This window comes from Pelodiscus sinensis, chromosome 23, assembly GCF_052426305.1.
Source record: "Pelodiscus sinensis isolate ZL-2025 chromosome 23, ASM5242630v1, whole genome shotgun sequence".
NCBI lineage: Eukaryota > Metazoa > Chordata > Testudines > Trionychidae > Pelodiscus > Pelodiscus sinensis.
The window spans coordinates 25,606,878-25,624,248 of NC_143074.1; the positions used below are offsets into that span (position 1 = coordinate 25,606,878).

Below are 17,371 nucleotides of genomic sequence, written 5' to 3' on the forward strand. Positions count from 1 at the left end.
GTTGTAACATTTGTATTTTTTATTTCAGTATAATCATTAATTGCCCGAAACCTAGACATTTTCTGCCTCTCAAAGAAAATTATATTTGAAGTTGCTGATGTTTTTATTTTGATGCTTGGAAAAAAAAAAGACAAAATACATATTTCCTTTATGTGGAAATAACCCTTTTTTTCTTCCCTTCCAAAAGCACACACATAAAATATCGCCACTGGAAACAGCTTTTAAAAATTTCATTCTGTGGCCCTGCAACTCCAGTCAGTCAATATTGTTAATGTACCTTGCTAATTTGATAGGATTTGTCAGGTAACTCCACTGGAAAATTATATAAAACTGTTCCAGATGAACAGATGATAGTGACATGAATTAAAGTGATAGAACAATAGTGGAATATAAACCAGAAATGACACCCAAAGTGGCTGTTGATTTATTGCCATACTGAGTTTGGTTCTGGGCTTCCATGTATATTAGTGCTACAAATCTGGGTCCATTTAGCAGAGAGATGCTCATACATACATCACCAGCTCCTGCTCCAAGCCAAGGTCACTCCTCATTGCATCAATCTTTTCAACAGAGGCTACTTCGCAAGGCATGGATTTTGTAACCATCTCAGATGTAACAGACTTTCCTCCTCTTTCATCTTTCCTTTATCATGTAAAATACACTTTAACTTCTATTATTTTTATCTGCAAATTGTTGCTGTATACTTCATCTATTATTTCCGTATCTCAGCATCATTTGCTTTGGCGTGCACACATCCACAGGAGCACAGTCTTTGTCAATGTTGTCCTTTTTTGTGTTTTTGTGCTCCAATCTGTGTGGGTGTGTACCCAAAATCTATAGTACTAGCTAGTGCTTAAAGCTTATGTAGTTTCTGCTTTACAGTCTGAATTAGTCACATTCACAATCAAGTTAAATGATTTATCTCCAATTTTCTATAATGCAGCTTTTGTCAATACAAATGGTAAAGATACAGCCATCCAGCCCTACCTGTTTTGTTCTTGCTGTTTTCTTTGCTAGAGTCTGGATTTAGCCATTTTAATAACCTACTTTGCCAGCAATAATTTTTCAAATCAATCTGCCTCTTAGGTTTGATAGCAGAGTGCACAAATAAATGCACCTTCTCCTTACTGCTTTCTGGAAACAGAGTCAAAATGTTGACAGGACGCTGCATGTGCATCATAATGTGACACAAGTTAATCATAAAACCCCAGATCCTGTGGCTGCTGTAACTAAAGCTTCAGCTCCAATAAAAAGTCAGCCACAGAGTGGTCATTTCTTCCCTCTGTACTTATAGCATCAGTAAGAATGGCATTCAGGTGTGCGCAATCCGGGACATTCCTCCCAGCTCTCTGGATAAACCTAGTGCCAGGTTCTCTCACCGCCCTTACAAGGTGCAGTGTTGCTCAGGAAATCCAGGGAAAGAACCACGCAGGTACCTACAAACGTAGCTTACACCATTGCCACGAGCAGCCCCACTTTACCTAATCAAACCGGCTCTTTTGAAGAGCTTATTTCCCGACTGGTGGTTCTGTACAGGCAGTCGACTCATTGACGTGGATAGTATCACAGTGACGCATGCCCAGAAAGGTGACCAATGTCAGGCAGGGGCGTTGCCACATAGCCCCCTTCCCTACTTGGCAGTGGAGCATTTCTTGCACGTCATACAACCCGCCAGCAGCTACTTGTGACAAGGTGCTTACATCCACCCTGCTGCTGATGGTGCCAGACAGGCCCTGCCCCTCTCCCCTGCCAACCAGGTATGGAAGGGAGGAGGCCTATCAAAGGGAGGAAAATGCAGAGATCACTGTAAGCGGGAAAGTGCCGAGTGACTCCTGCAGCCAGGAGAGACTCCCACCTCGGCTGTGTCCACCCCAGTCCTACAGGGAATGCAGGGATCCTCCAAGCTAGGCCTGACAGAGCAAACCTGGGTCAACAGCCCCATCAGAAAGACTCCCCGAAAAGTGCTACACAGGCAGCCCCAGGGTAAGATAGCACTGTTGGTCTTTTCCCCTTTGATCTAGATCTTGGGGGGGAAAAAAACCCTATTCTGAAGTGCACTGGGATATTTACCTTCCTTTCTGATCCTGCACCTGAAGAGAATTATGAAAACCCCAAAGGGTGGGCTCCCTCCTTAAGAAACAAGTAACGAGGGGCGGTGTCTAAGCCACACCCTGAAGGTAACAGGGCGAGGTCAGGGTCTCCCACCAGCTGTGAGAAAAACTGATGGGAGCACTTCTACACTATCATCTAAACCAAACCCATCAACCAACCAAAGGGACATGTCGGATCTTTAGCAAACGTGGCAGCGGGCTAAGATGCTGTCATTAAGCCTTGGTGCACTTAGAAATATCCTTCCCCTCAGAAACGTTCTATTGGTTTGAGGGAAATTTCCTGCCCTTCAAATGGGAGCACAGGTGGAATCGGTACTCTCACTCAATGCTGAGGGATGCTTTTAAGTGTGGCCACTGTACAGTCCAATGTTTCCTGGCCAGCATGTGTATTCCTGCAGTGTGCAGAGTAATCAATATTATTGATAAACGAGGTCATCTCATGGCTTCAGCTTCCCAGTGCCCTCAGGAAACAGGTTTTTCCAGGAAAATTGTCACTGAACTAGTGCTGGTATGTAATGTGACTGATAAATAAAAATGTCACAGAGAAAACTCTTTCTAGCGGACCATCCATGTGCTATGTGGCCCCGAATGCCCTAAAATCCATAAATACAAAGGACTGTATGTATTGGCTCTTATGGTTCACATTCAATGGAGTCTATTCTGCCACCACACAGCAGGAGGAGGAACACATTTAACTCCCGTTAGTGCTGAATGGTAGTGCCCTGTAATGTTTACTTTTGACACCACTGAGATGAATATCAGAAAAGACTGCACCAGGAGACAGCCCATATACATATAGTTCTTCTGACCTTGGAGGTTTTGATATTTTCCATTTGTCCAGACCTTGAACACCCCACTGGGTTTATGGCTCTGTGCTGTACAGAATTAGCACATAAAAACATACTGCAGTTGGTGTAGCCATCAAAAATAGATACATGCAGGGGATGTTACAAAAAGTGAGTAAGGAAAGTTTATGGTCCATACACTGGTGGATGGGGTCAGCCCCTTCACTACAAAACAAGTTAGACCATTTGTTTCCTGTAACAGCTCTTCTCCCTTAAACATTTATCTTTAGTGATCTGTCATGACCTTTGCAAGCTCTCATTTCTGACAGCTTCCAGACACAGTGAGTCAAACTTCATTGGAAGCAAACTATCACACCCAGATAGTTTGCTCAAGAGCAGAAAACATGCCTAACACTGTCCAACTTCAACGTCAGCATATAAATCCTTCCTTAACAAGACAGTTCAAAATAAACTGAACAAAAGCTTCCCATGTACATATGTGCCATGGAATAGAAAGGTTTTTTGTGTGTTCACAACCTGAATGATAAAAAGACTAACGGTAGTAAAGAATAGAGAATTTTTCAAACTTATAACTATTCTACTAAACCAGTGATCTCCAACCTTTTTACACCCAAGATCACTTTTTAATCTCAGAACAAGCAAAGGTCTACTGTCCCATCCTTTCCCCAAGACCCCACCCCTTCCTTGAAGCTCCACCCTCTCTATTCTCCTCCTCTCCATCACTTGCTATCCCCAGCCCTTATACACTCTACACTGCCACTTTTTCCCCCAATTCTTATGTAGGAAAAGGTTTTTCCAACAAGTGGCCTGTTTAGACTGGACCAAATGTTAGAAAAACCCCTTCTGAGGAATATAGGGGTTACTGAAAGAGCATGTTTGCTCTTCCACTTAAAGCAGAAGAACAAATGCATCCCTGGATGCGGAAGAGTTTTTCCAGGATCTCTCTGGAATCCTGGAAAAATTGCTGCAGCCTAACCGTACCCCCTGGGTTGAGACAGGATGCGTGGGCTCTGGGGTGGGAATGAGGGACTTGGGTGTGGAAAGGGGTGAGAGGTGCAAGCTCTGGGAGAAAATCTGGATGCAGGAGGAGGTGGAGAAGAGGATGCAGGCTCGTGGAGGGGGCTCCAGGCTGGGCAGTGGTGGGGTCAGATGGAGGGTTGCGGTACTAAGCAAGCCACAGACTTGTGGCTGTGAGGGTGCAAGAATTGGGTTGGGGTGAGGGGCTCAGGGCAGGGGGTTCCAGTGTATGATAGGCTTAGATCTAGGGTCTGGCGGGGGGGGGGGGGGTGTAAGAGTGTTATGATACTGCCGCCAGATGGAAGCTTGGCCCCAATTGGGGGTTTGCTGGCCAGGCTTCATTTTTAAATAAAATACTACAGCCACTCCCCGAGTTACCACCTCCACTTACGACCATCCGCACTTATGACCAAAGTGGTCGTAAATGCAGATCTGAATTACGAATGGCGATCCGTGCTTACGAACAGCGGGGTCGCCGTGTAACGCTATGGGATCCAAGTTACAAACACTTTGAGTTACGGATCAAGCGTTGGTCCGTAACTTGTTTGTAACTCGGGGAGCGGCTGTATGTCAAACACAAAAAGGTTCTGCATTGTCTTTATTTATGAGAGGGGCAGGGAACCTGTTTTGAGTCACGGGGTCACTGACCCACAGAAAAGTCAGTTGGGGCCACACAAGGGAGATGCGCAAAAAAACCCAAAAAACAAAAAAACCACACATACCCACACACACCCAAAACCAACCCCCCTCCCCCACGTCCTTCCAACCCCCCCCCCCAAGCCTCACTAATGTGGCCCCAACTGTGCTGGTGGGAGCAGGGGACATGGTACTGGGGAAGGGTGCTAGTGGGTGCTGGGGCAGGGGACAGAGTGCTGGGGTGGGAGCAGGGTTCTGCAGAAGGACACAGGGGAGAGGGGACAGGGTACCAGTGGGAGCAGGGGACAGGGTGCTGGGGTGGGGGGAGGGTTCTGCAGAAGGGCACAGGGGAGAGGGGACAGGGTACCAGTGGGAGCAGGGGACAGGGTGCTGGGGTGGGGGGAGGGTTTTGCAGCAGGGGACAGAATGCCAGTGGGGGAAGGGAGTCCCCTGCACCAGCCTCCTCCCAGGACTCCCCCCGCCCCCTGAAGAGGAAAGCGCCCGTGCAAGGAGGCCAACTCCCCCCTCCCGTGGTGCAGACAAGCCCCTGTGCGCACCTCCTCCGGGGCCAACTCCCCCCTCCCGTGGTGCAGAGAAGCCCCTGCGCTCACCTCCTCCGGGGCCAACTCCCCCCTCCCGTGGTGCAGAGAAGCCCCTGCGCTCACCTCCTCCGGGGCCAACTCCCCTTCCTACAGAGGAGGGAAGCCCCAGCACTCGCCTCCTCTGGGTACGCCCTGCCGCAAGTTCCGGCATGCCACAGACCTGAAGAGGGGAGCAATCAGTGCACTTCCGGAACCCCCAGAAGTGGCGCGCAGCTGCAGCACTTCTGTCCACCCTGCAGGAAGCCAGCACTACCTCCATTTTCGCTGGATGTAGGTAGTGGGGCTTCTCGGGGTTGGTGGGGGTGGGTGGGGAATGGGAGGGGCCCCGAACACCTTGCGATCGACTGGTCGAGTTTCAATCGCGATCGACCGGTTGGTGACCACAGTACTAAATAATACAGTGTTATAGTTTACTTATCCATGCACTGTTAATAAAATTTCTACAATTTAAACCACAGACTATAAAAGCCCTATTATTATTAAAAATTAGTAAATAGATTTTTTATTAAAATCTTATGTTCTTGTAGCTGTTAGGTTTTGCAGAACATTTAGAAAGCTAAAAAGGCACATGTTAAAATCATTATAGAACATGGAATATATTTTATTCCATTTCACCATTCTATTAACACCATTAAAATCTATTGATTTAATACAAACTTTTTTTGCATGGGCTGATTTTAGGAAAGAAAATTTGTCTGCATATTTAGCAAAAAGAGTCACTAAATGATGGTCTTCGTAGACAGGGATTATATGCTAGCTAATTGAAGGTAATACAAATACTTACATATTGCCAATTGATGTGCTAAGAAGTGAGATATAGTTTGTATTTATTTTGAGAGTTAGAAGGGAATAGAAGAGATCCCTTTAGATAAGGATAAAAATAATTAAACAATTTAATTCCATTTTACATGGTTTATGTGGGTTTATTGCATTAAATTGATCTTTTTGACGGTAAAATAATGAGGAGCAATGTTAAACACTCTGTTGTATAGTCAACTAGACAACATGGTGACCGGGCATTGTTATGTAACTCTCTGGACAGACATTTATTGGAAGTGGCTGAAGGTAAGACTGTCTCTGCTCTCCTTTGCCTTACAGTATGGATTGATTTACCTAACTGCACATCAGTTGTGAATCGCAGCCTGTGGACCATGCTGACTTTAAAGGACTTGTAGTGGTGGCTACTAAGCATATCTTGAACCGTAGCTATATCCATCTGCGGGTCTTCCTCTGAGGTCTCTTCTCCTCTCGAACCTGTCAAAAAATAAAAGAGACTCAAAACGTGGCACGTATCCTTACGCCAGAGCACAAACACTCCTGCCTCTCTGGCAATTGCAAGTCTATTGTTTGCCCAGCTGCAGCCAGTCATGTCACCTAATTTTTTTTTTTTTTTTTTAAGGAAATACACAGTTTTAGTGCATTTGAGGTTCGAAGGAAATTCTCCATGTCAGGTCAAAAGCAAAATTCTTCATGAGCTACGAGCTTAAAACATATCAAAGTGAGGGTGCAACGTAAACTCTGTGGAAAATCCTGAGGATGGTCATACCCTAGAGCAGACTTTGTTAACTCATAGCTATCCTGCAGGAACTGGCTAGAGCCACTTCCTGGGCATAGTAACTACAGAAAGTCTGCAGAGTCAGCTGGAGTTCCAAGAACAGCTTTGCCAAAAGTGTGCCTATAACGAGGCCAGGTCTATACTAGACCCGGAAGGTCGGCTTAAGGTTCCATAAACCCTAAGTCAACATCCCTCAAGGCCAACTTGGTATCGTCTTCACCGTGAGAGGTTGATGGGAGCAAACGCTCCCATTGGCTTCTTGTGGGGGCACCCTCAGCTTTTGACTGAGCAGGTCTTTACTAAACCTACTAAATTGAACGCCACATGATCGATGTCCGGTGCAAGAAGTGGAGACAGGGCCTACACCAGTAGGAGCTGTGCTAAATGTGAATGGCTGAAGTAGTTCTTAATTAGAGATGAGCAAGAAAGTATTTTCCTACCCTACAAACACATTCAAGATTTCAGAAATGTTTCCTCTTCCTCAACTGGGACAAAATGTCAACATTTCAAAACTGTTTACAATTTGACAATCTTTTTAAAAATTTCAGTTTGGGTCAATCAAAATGTTTTGTTTGGATAATTTTGAAACATTTTATTTTGATTTTGACCACTTTTAATTTATTTTAAAGATGGTAATACTAGTATCAAATTATAAAATGAAAAACCATCTTTTAAATTAAAAAAATGCCAAGACGGGACATTTTGACAAGTTTAATTCCCCCCCGCCCCCCAATTCGTGTTAGTTGAGGAACTTATTAAAACGGATCCTTTCCTTTAAGAATTTTTGATTTCACCAAATCTGCATTTTTCAACATAATTGGGTGTCACTGAAAAATTGCCTTTCAGGTCTTGTATTTTACCAGTAACACAACTTACAGATATGACAAAAGCATATGGATGCATCTATCAAGCAGCCTTTTTTACTATCATTTTTTCCCAGTGTAGTCTTTAACTCTGGTATTAAAATCTTTACATTTCCCCCCGTCACATATTAAACTTTATTATTCTTAACAACGTGAGTGGTATCTTGCTACTTTTACTAAGTTCGGAGATAAAAAGCATACATTGCTGATTAGTATTCTTGTTACTACTGTAGGTACTAGCTTTAGAAAAGGTAACGTCTCATTAAGCCAAAATGCCAATTACTGAAAAAATACTTTTAAGATTTTTACATTTTATGATGTTGGATTAATATCAATTTAAAAATTACTATAACGGGACACAATCTTTTACAGAGTAATTTCATTTTAGCTGTAAATGATAATTCAGATGCTTTTAGATAAAGTGGTGCATAAATATGGTTGAAAATTGATTTAACTTCTTGCAGAAGATACTGAAGAATGACACATTTTGTTTAATACACCAGCTAATGTAGTCCTAAAAGCTGAAACAACTGCCAGTTCACAATCCTAAATTTGCTGTGGGAGATTAATGAAAACTTATATTTTGCTGAAATTTTAAAAATGGACAGATGAGACAATGGAATTTTAGCAGAGGTCTTAACAATATAGTATAAGCAGCAAAAGGCTTGTCAATTTCTACATATTAATTTTGCTCAAGACTTATGTAGTTGGATCTGGCTCAACACACTAATGCTTCCTTCATTGACCTTCTACTCTCTGGTAGTGTAAATTTATCTCCCATTTCAGGATTCCAACTGATAGCAAAACTACAGAGAGTTTCTGTGTCTGGACTCCGGTATTAAGGAGAGCGCTTGCTTTTTAGAAAAGGCAACTACCAGGGGGTGAAAGCCCTGGCACTCGAGTCAAATACACACAGTTGATGCAGTGGCAGGCTTCCTTTTAATGTGGACAATTTGGAGTTTCGGAACCGCATCCTGTTTGTCTTTGCAAGAGCTACTCTCCCAGCTGTGGGGAGGAGCAGTGTAAATGTAGAAGGGAAAAAATAAAAACTCAACACTCAGTTTTTCCCACTTGCAAAAAACGTCCCCTTTCAGTTTGTGAAGCAACATGCAGATTTTCTTGTCTACAGAACATAAGCTCATCTATGTGGTGTCCAGAGAACTTTAGTGCCTTCTGCTGAGCACTTAAAAGTGTACAGTGGGAAAAAAACCCGTTCTGACGATATCAGCCTAACAACCCCTTTTCCAACTATTTCCCCCCTTACATACAGGGATTAGGCATGTATGTGCCTCAGCAGCACACAAAAAACGCACCAGGCATTACAATCTAAAGGTGTTCCTTTTTTAAACCTGCAAACTGGACTCTGCCATTTGAATCTTTTTCAGATGTGTACATGAGCATGTGAATTTGTGCATCCCCATCTGAACACTGCAACCACTCGCACTACAGAATGACAAGATAAATTGTAATGGCTCCGTCAGAGACATTACAATGTATTTTGTCAAAGACCCTTGTGTTAATGTCTCTATTCTATGGATTATCATAATGTATCATGTCAAACACTCCCGCTGCAGTATTTCAACGAAACATGGAGATATGTCAAACTTTTGGTGCACTTAAAAGCATTTTGAAACACTATGGCATAGAGGTTCCTGGAAGGAAAACAAGGACTATAATGGAATGGGTTGCCTGAGGATCAAAAGAAAACTGACTAGGAAAGGAAGTTAAAGGACCGAGTTCAATAGATAAAACTATTGAAATGCCAATGTAGGGCTGTCATGCATTCCTTCAATTACCCACTTGTGCTTTAACACGGCACTGTTTCAATCATAAAACTGTGCACCGTTAGGATACAATCCACAGAATAGCAATATTCTGTGGTCACGTATTTTATAGCCTGCAGCCATTTCACCTTGTAACAGTTTTCTAGCTAAGCACGGCCTGCCTGGGTGAGTAGTGAGCAAGACCTCTCCAAGGAATACTTAGAGGGCACAGGCAATCATGCTGGTGATTCAGTACTGGCAGTCTTCATTTGCAATCAACAACACAGATCCTGACCACTTGTGGCTCATCCCGGAAGGTGCAGTGTCTCCTGGTCACATCTCACATTAGGTCTGGGCTGCCCCCAGGGAAGTAACTAGCATTTTGCTGAAAGCAGTTATTGGACAGGTACAGTATCACTTCAAAGGATTTTACCACCTAACCCAGTGGTCACCAATCAGTAGATCGGGATCTACTGGTAGATCTTGGAACCTCTGACAGGTGATCCTGACTGGTTTGGCCAGGAGTAAGGATAAGTATCGAGTAATTTACTAGTCAAGTAGTCGATGGAATTTCCATCAACAACTCGACTAGTTGATAGGCACTTATGCATTACTCCTTTGAAATGTACAAGAACCCCCACTGGGGCTCTTGTACATTTCAAGGGAGGAATGTGGAACTCCGCCTGCAGCCTGGGGCCAGCAGGAAGTCCCGCTGACTCTGGGCTGCATGTGGGCGTGTCAACTTTGAAATGCCACACGGAGCCCAGGGTCAGCTGGGGACACCCCAGCTGACCCCAGGCTCTGTGCGGCGCTGTCGCTTTGAAACACCATGGCAGCATTTCAAAGGGGCAGCACCGCACAGCTGAGCCGGGGATCAGCTGTGCAGCGCTGCCCCTCAGCGTTTCAAAGTAGCGCCGCATGGAGCTGACCCCAGGCTCCACACAATGGCCTTCCACAAGCGTCGGAGTCTGGCTTTACTCATTTGTCAAACGGATATAGTAAGTGTCTGTCTTACAGGGGCATTATGAGGCTGAGCTTACTCATGTATCAGGTACTCAGATGAAAAGTACTGTCGAGAAGGGCATGGTAATAGTGTTATTAACCCCTTGATTAGCTAGTAGCCACCAAGATCCGATTCAGGGATTACATTTTGACTGGAATTTAAAATCGGAATACTTTCACACGGTTGCTCCTGCCACTTTGGTAAGTATGGGGGAACACATCCTCGGGTACGGGGTGCATGGGGCAGGACGACTTGAAGGCTGGTAATGAACAGCCCCACCCTTGGCCTGCTGGGAGTTCCAAGCTGGATTGTGCAATCGCGCTGCCTGGGAATGACCCATGGGCCAGGTGTTTGAGGCCCCTGGTTTAAATGACTGAACTGGGGAATTTTATACGTGAAATATCTGCTAACCTGGCTGGATTTGGCTACGTGAGGAGGACAGTTTAAGGTCTGCAGAACTTCTGTAGTTGAACGAGGAGCCCAAGGGTGCCCAGGAGAACAGCACTAACACTAGTAGCAGCAGAGATAGATGCCCTGCCCAGAAAACCCCCGACCACAGAACTTGGGATATTGCTCCCATCCTCGCAGCGCTCTCAGAATGTCGAGGCAACGGAGGGAATTCAATGATCGAGGAAAGACTCCTCTCCGAGCGCTGGGTGGAGACACTTGCCACACAGGCACTGTGAATACGCCTGTGGAATAGCTGCAGGCCTGTTGGGCATCCGAAGAGGGAATCACAGTATCGTGTTTGAAGGTAAAAGCTCTCATTGGGCAAAGCAATTAGTGGACACTGCATCCAGGCCCAGACCAAGAGTCCGTACAGCCGTTCAAGTCAGAGAGCACAGACAGGTCTAACACTGCGTGCCTTAGAGTGGCCCAGCTAGAGCAGTGCCATTCGAACATGGGCCGTGAAGCCACAGTCATCAGGAGAGTGACTAGAAAAAACCACCCCCAGCAAGGGGCTGCAAAGTGCCGCCTGTGCCGATGCTTTTCGTCGGTAAAACTTGTGTGGGTTAGGAGCGCACTTTCACAGCCCCGCCTAGCAGCAGGTTTACTGGCGGGAGTGCAGTGCAGCTGTAGCCCGAGTGTCTCCTTGGGGGAACAGATGCTATTCCAAACAGGGACTGCGAATGGACCAAAGGGCTAAATTCACAACTACCTTGGCGTTCTTTGCTCTTTCATTATCTAACCGGAGGCAAAGCACCCTCACTGTCCTATGCTGGTGCCCTGCACAGTTAGTTTGCTACAAATGATACGGGGGGTTCCTGCATGAAAGCAGCAGAAATGAAAAGCGAGTCACGCCAAGACAACGTGCTGCTAGAATGCAGCCTCAGGAACGACGGGAGCCGTAAGTAAAACCAACCACATACATGCCCACCATGTGCTTGGCAATTGGCGAGGTGAGGAAACACTAAGAATGGCCCCAGGGAGGTCGGCGGCCTATCTGCTGACCATGGTTCTTAAGAAGAAGGCAGCAGCAGCGGCATGTCATTCTGATCCAACACGCCCCGTTGTGTGTGACCCAAAGAGGGGTCTGCTACCTCTCAGAAGCCAGGACAAATGTCACAACACCACGCACAAATGACACTCCAGGGAGAAGGGAAGAATCCAGCCCCCCTTTGGGCTGTACATCTGAGATCCCAGAAAGGCTATTTGATTTATTACAGGAACAAGCTCCTTCAGGTAGGGCCCACTGGAAAGGAAAGGGACGGGAAGCTGAGCCCAGCCTGGCCAAAGGCTCTTTTGATTTGTGTTCATATTGGACATTCAGCAGAGAACTGCTGAACCCTCTCAGTGACGAGGCCGGTGGGCTAAGCCACCTCCCTAAGCAGAGTGCTGACGACTCTCCTGGGGAAATAGAGGCAGAGGAGCTCCGTGCTGTGTGGAAAAACTCCAGGGGGAATGCAGGGTCAGCGCCTCCCCCACAGACCAGTACAGAAGTAGAGGGTTTGCTGCTGGGCAAAGCCGAGACTGCTTTGGGAAGATTTCGCCCCAGCGCTGCATTGCGTTCAGGTGATGGATGTGAGGTCAGAAGAGCAGCTCCTCAAATGGTGAATCAAATAAAACAGTCAAAGAAACAGATCAAAATGGGGGCACAGGTCCAGACACTTCCATGGCCTCCAGGATCAAAGCAAGGCCTGTGAAAACAGCTGACTGCGAACGTCAAAGGAACTGCAGCAGTATCTGCTATAGCATGGCAACTTAAAATATTAAATGCACGATACATTCATGAACAAGCAAATATATATTTCCCAATAAAACAAAAATACAAGGTTAACTCCATTGCAAAAACGTCCCCTTATTACTTTAATGTACTAGTATATTGCTTAATGAAAGTTCTTAATTGCAATTCAATTAATTACATACACAGAGTCCCCAATTTCATTTTCCAATAAGACATTGGCTTTGGTACAGGTCTAAAGGCACTTAACCAATTTTAATATATTAAGACCAATTTCCCTTGAATACTAATTACTACCTAATGGTAAAACGAGAAAGAGGAACTTTCCAGAAGCAGAATGGAGAGGATCAACTAAATTAGCCACGAACAGTTTGAGGTTTTTAATATAAGCATTTCACATTGCAAAATGCAACGAATGGAAGTTCAAATGTCCAAATATGGGATGTGGTTTATTAGTCTGAGCATCTCTAATGTTAGACATTTGAGAGATTTCTGCAGGTGTATTTCTATTAATGAAAAGTTTTCTGTTTCCACTTAATCCCATAAAATATAAAGTATACAGTTGCCCAAAGGAAACGGCATCTATTTTACTAGCATCTGTTTGGCTCTATGTGAAGAAATAAATTAGTACATTTCATAAATAGTTCTTATAATTGAGATCTTCTCTATCTGAATACATAACTAAGGAAAAGAGAATTTAAAATGCGACCTCACCTACAATATGGTTGATTTTGTTTGATGCAAAGTTTTGCTTTACATACCTGTCAATTTCTGTTTTCCATTGTCCAAGATCTAAACCAGGGCTGTGCAAAATACGGCCCTGGGGCCGCATCCGGCCCGCCAAGCCCCTGGATCACCCTACTGGGACCCTCAAGCACGCAGCCTCCGCGGTTGAAAACACAGTGCCTACGGCTCTCTGCTCTGCAGGCAGAGGGAGGGTTTGTGTGATCTCCCTGCCCAGGCCAATCCTCAGCTTCTACTGGCTGGAAACAACCAGCCAATAGGAACTGAGAGATTGGCAATGGGATGGGGGCAACGCATCTCCCAGCCAGAGCCTGCCTCTGGCACCCCTGCGCCTCCTGCACCCCAAGTCACCATCCAAACCCTCTATACCCCTCTGCCTCACACAACTCCCTCCCAGACCTTGTACCTGTTCTACACCCCTCTCCCAGGCCAGAATCCTCTCCTGCACCCAAACACCCTCCCAGACCCTGCACCCCATTCTAACCCAGGTCACAACCCTCTCCTTCACTCAAACACCCTCTGGCATCTCATCCAAAAGATGGCTCTTGCTGCACTCCACGGGCCAACTCTGCCACCCAAGCGGTGGTTCTAGGTCACGCAGGTTTTGGCAGGGACCGGACTGTGGTTTTAGCATAGAATCCACGTGCGCAGAAATGAATGACAGAGTAACTGCTTGGTCGTTCAGGTAAGTTTGCTGGAGCCCGGGGCTCCTTGCGGGAATGCACTGTACAGGCGGGGGCACTAGAGCCGCCGTCTCCATGCCGCTCTTTCAGGGAAAAGCTACCGTGTTCCGCTAGGCAGCTGATAATGTCTGAAAGAACCGGAATTCAGGGGAGTTTATTTTTTCCTTTTAACGTCTCACTCACCCTAATGGGACAGCTCCCACTTCAGCATGCCAGGATTCCCATCCAGGGCTGACTAGAGGAAAGCAGAAGGCCGCCTACTGCAGCGGTTCCCAATCTTCTCCAGATGGGGACCCATTTTGAGAATTCAGGAAGACTGGGTGACCCAAGGCAATTCAAAAATGGGGGGAGGAGAGGGGACAGGGCCAGCTGGGGAGACACTTGGCAACTCTTTTGAAATGTAATGGCAACCCATATTTGGCTCGCAACCCATAGGTTGGGAAATCTTGGCCTACTGAATCACCAGGGCTTGACAAATCACTGTTTCTACTCGCCCGTGGTGAGTAGATATCAGCCGTGCGCCGGCACTGTGCGTGCACATGCGCAGTGCCGGTCTGGCGCATGTGCAGTGCGGGGCTGGCAAGTAGATCTCACTGTGCTTTGTCAAGCCCTGTGAATCACCAACACCTTGCTGTTTCTTAGAGGTTTTCCATCCAAGTACTGACCGAGTGTGATCCTGCCTTGTGTGTGAGGATGCAGAGGATCAGGGCACAGGTTCTTAGGACTGTGGGCCATGCAATGCATTCTTGCCTGGGACTGTATAAATGGGTTTGAGAGTCCAATGTGTCTCTTCAGCTTTCAACCAGACAGTTCAGGTTCACGAGGATGGTTATATTTTAACTGAAATAGGCAAGGTCACCAAAAGTACGGTGACTGTCGCTTCGGTTCAATGACAGCGCACTTGCTTTACAAGAAACTGGTTCAGGAAAGACCAATTGAATATCACAGTGTTTGGGTTATGTAGATTTCATACAAAAGGAACAGTTCAGAGATTCACTCAAATTAACAAACAACTCATCGATAAACCCCAGGGTAGAATTATGTAATAGTGATTTACATAACATGATTAGAACTATTGTGTTTTACACATTTAAAGACGTTCTTCCACCATTTGCAGGGTTTCTCCCTGGAGCGTCCTAGAGCAATAAGACACAGAAATAAAGGTGGAGCATGAAGAAGATCTCAGGAGCTAGAGTCAGGAACATGAGGCCTAATCCTAGCTCTGACATGATTAGTTAAGTCACTCCCATTCAAAACCTCAGTTTTGCCATTTGTTACATGGGGGACACTACCATATACCTGGCACATGAGGTAGGAGTTATCCTTCTGATGCTCCATCACTTTTCGGTGCCATATACTTTAGGGGAAATTCAGGAGAAATGAAAGAAGAAGAAATGCTACAGCTTTACGATCACAAATGAAATAATTTAATTTTTGTAAGGAAAGCAGAGATGCTATGCTCTTCAGCAAGGATTCTGGTCTCCACTCTTTGCAACAGAAGACCTCCTAGGCCATGTCTTCACTAAGTGGAAGATCAACGCTGCTGTGATTCATTTTCTGGAGTTCGATTTAGCGGGTCTAGTTAAGACCTACTAAAGTGAACTCAGAGGGTTCCTGTCGGCCACTGGTACTCCTGTTCCTTGCGAGGAGTAAGGGAAGCTGATGGGAGCATTTGATCCCATCAGCCTCCCTCTGCGGGGACTGTGGGAAACGGGAAACAAGGTATATTGACTCCAGCTATATATTAAGGTTGCTGAAGTTGCATATCTTGATTCGACCTTCCCCTTTAGCGCAGACCTGGCCTTAGCATGGGTTTAACTTAGACCAGGGATGACATCAGTTTTCTGATTAGTGAAGAAAAAAAATTAAATGCTGCAAAAAAATGGGAAGAAAATTAAACAGAGCTTGGCCTCTGAGACTGTTGGACAGACATAGGGATGAACCAAAAAGGGGAAAACTTTACTTTTGTCTCCAACAAATTATGTTAAACTTAAAAACAAAACAAGCCTCAAAAGTAAAATTTTTTGCATATCTGGAAAGAAAATCCTTTCTCCCTGCACCACCACTAACCCTCTGCTCTACTTACATCTACATGATTCATTTCTTTTAGAGCAGTGTTTCTCAACCTTTTTTTTTTATAAAGTATCCCCTTTTTTAAAAAAAAATTATAAGTGCCCCAAATACCTACAGTTTTCAGGCACACAATTTTTTTTCCTACCATTGCAACACATTTGTTTAAACAACTTAATTGGAGCCAGGAGGGCGATTACATTTTTGGGTGTAAAAAGTACAAAAATAATAAAGCACTGTAAAACGTAAAACAAAAATTCAGTTTTCTCCAAATGTCAGTTGTGTTGACATACCCCACAGACTTCTCTCGAGTACCACTATCACTGGTTGAGAAACACCATTTTAGAGGTTGAAAAACTGCTGCTTCTTGGACAGCAATATGGACATGGGAAAACATACTGCAGACCAATAATTTAATTCACTAGCTAGTGCTTGCAAAAAACCCTAAAAACGTTTATCTGGCATTTTTCACTATTAATCATAACTTTACAGAACAGAGTTTTAACAGAAAAGGATTCATCGGGAAGTGATAAACAGGATGCAGACTTTACCAAAAGGTTTGAAATTAATCACTTTGGAATATTTTTCTGGCACAGTGGAAAAGTGCTTTTGGAAACTGAGTCTCTTCAAAGCTCACTAGCCAGCCGGCACAGCCTGTGCCCCGGAACACAACTTGTGTGGGCTTAAGTAACTTACAAGAGCAAAAGTGAAAAGAGCAAACATACTGTTCTCTCGGACCAGGCAGAACTCCACTGTGCTCTGGCTCTCCAAGGTACAGTCTAAGTCTACTGGGACGTTGGGCTCACTCTGCTTCTCTAGACGATACTGAGGACCTGAAATATAAAAGAACTTGTAAAATTCTCTGCGTTCTAATTACAAGGCAACTCATGAGGGTCAGTTAACAAGCCACGATTTAAACTCAAGAGGTAAAGTGGATGGCTGTTTATGTCTCAAGTTCCTGTCCACCAGGAAAAAATAATAGTAAAAAAAGAAGTGGAGGATGGTATGCTTAGGAAGTGCATGGAAACATAGAATATCCCAGCCGCTGCCCGCAGGCTGACATGTCCTACTCACTTTGCCGAGAACAAAATAATCAACAAGCACTTCTGCACCCCACCCAACTTGTTCAGCGCATCCACCTGTCTCCCCCACCCACGCACGTTCTCTCACTGTCAGGAGAGTTATTTACTTGGACCTCAGATGGTCCTTTGACAGAAAGAAGAAGGTGTGACTCAGTCTCCCCTGCCATTCTGTACCTAGTGGGAGCTGGGCTGTTGGAAACTTCCTTGGCTGCACCTGCCTCAGAGATGGAGCAAGCATTCTGACACGAAGGCAG

At 45.2% G+C, this 17,371-nt stretch overlaps 1 protein-coding gene across 10 annotated transcripts in view; it reads right to left on the reverse strand.

Annotated features, from left to right (window-relative positions):
• MAPKAP1 (MAPK associated protein 1) overlaps positions 1-17,371 on the reverse strand; it is a 176,417-nt gene that overhangs the window by 20,423 nt on the left and 138,623 nt on the right. For 8 of the 10 annotated variants that reach the window (XM_075905711.2, XM_075905710.2, XM_075905705.2 and 5 more), the window contains 2 exons: positions 16,761-16,868; positions 6,286-6,426 (listed from right to left, as the gene is read on the reverse strand). In XM_075905711.2, the coding sequence (XP_075761826.1) occupies positions 6,286-6,426; positions 16,761-16,868 (249 nt within the window). The remainder of the gene's footprint in view (positions 1-6,285; positions 6,427-16,760; positions 16,869-17,371) is intronic. The other 2 variants (XM_075905714.2, XM_075905713.2) reach the window with 1 other exon arrangement.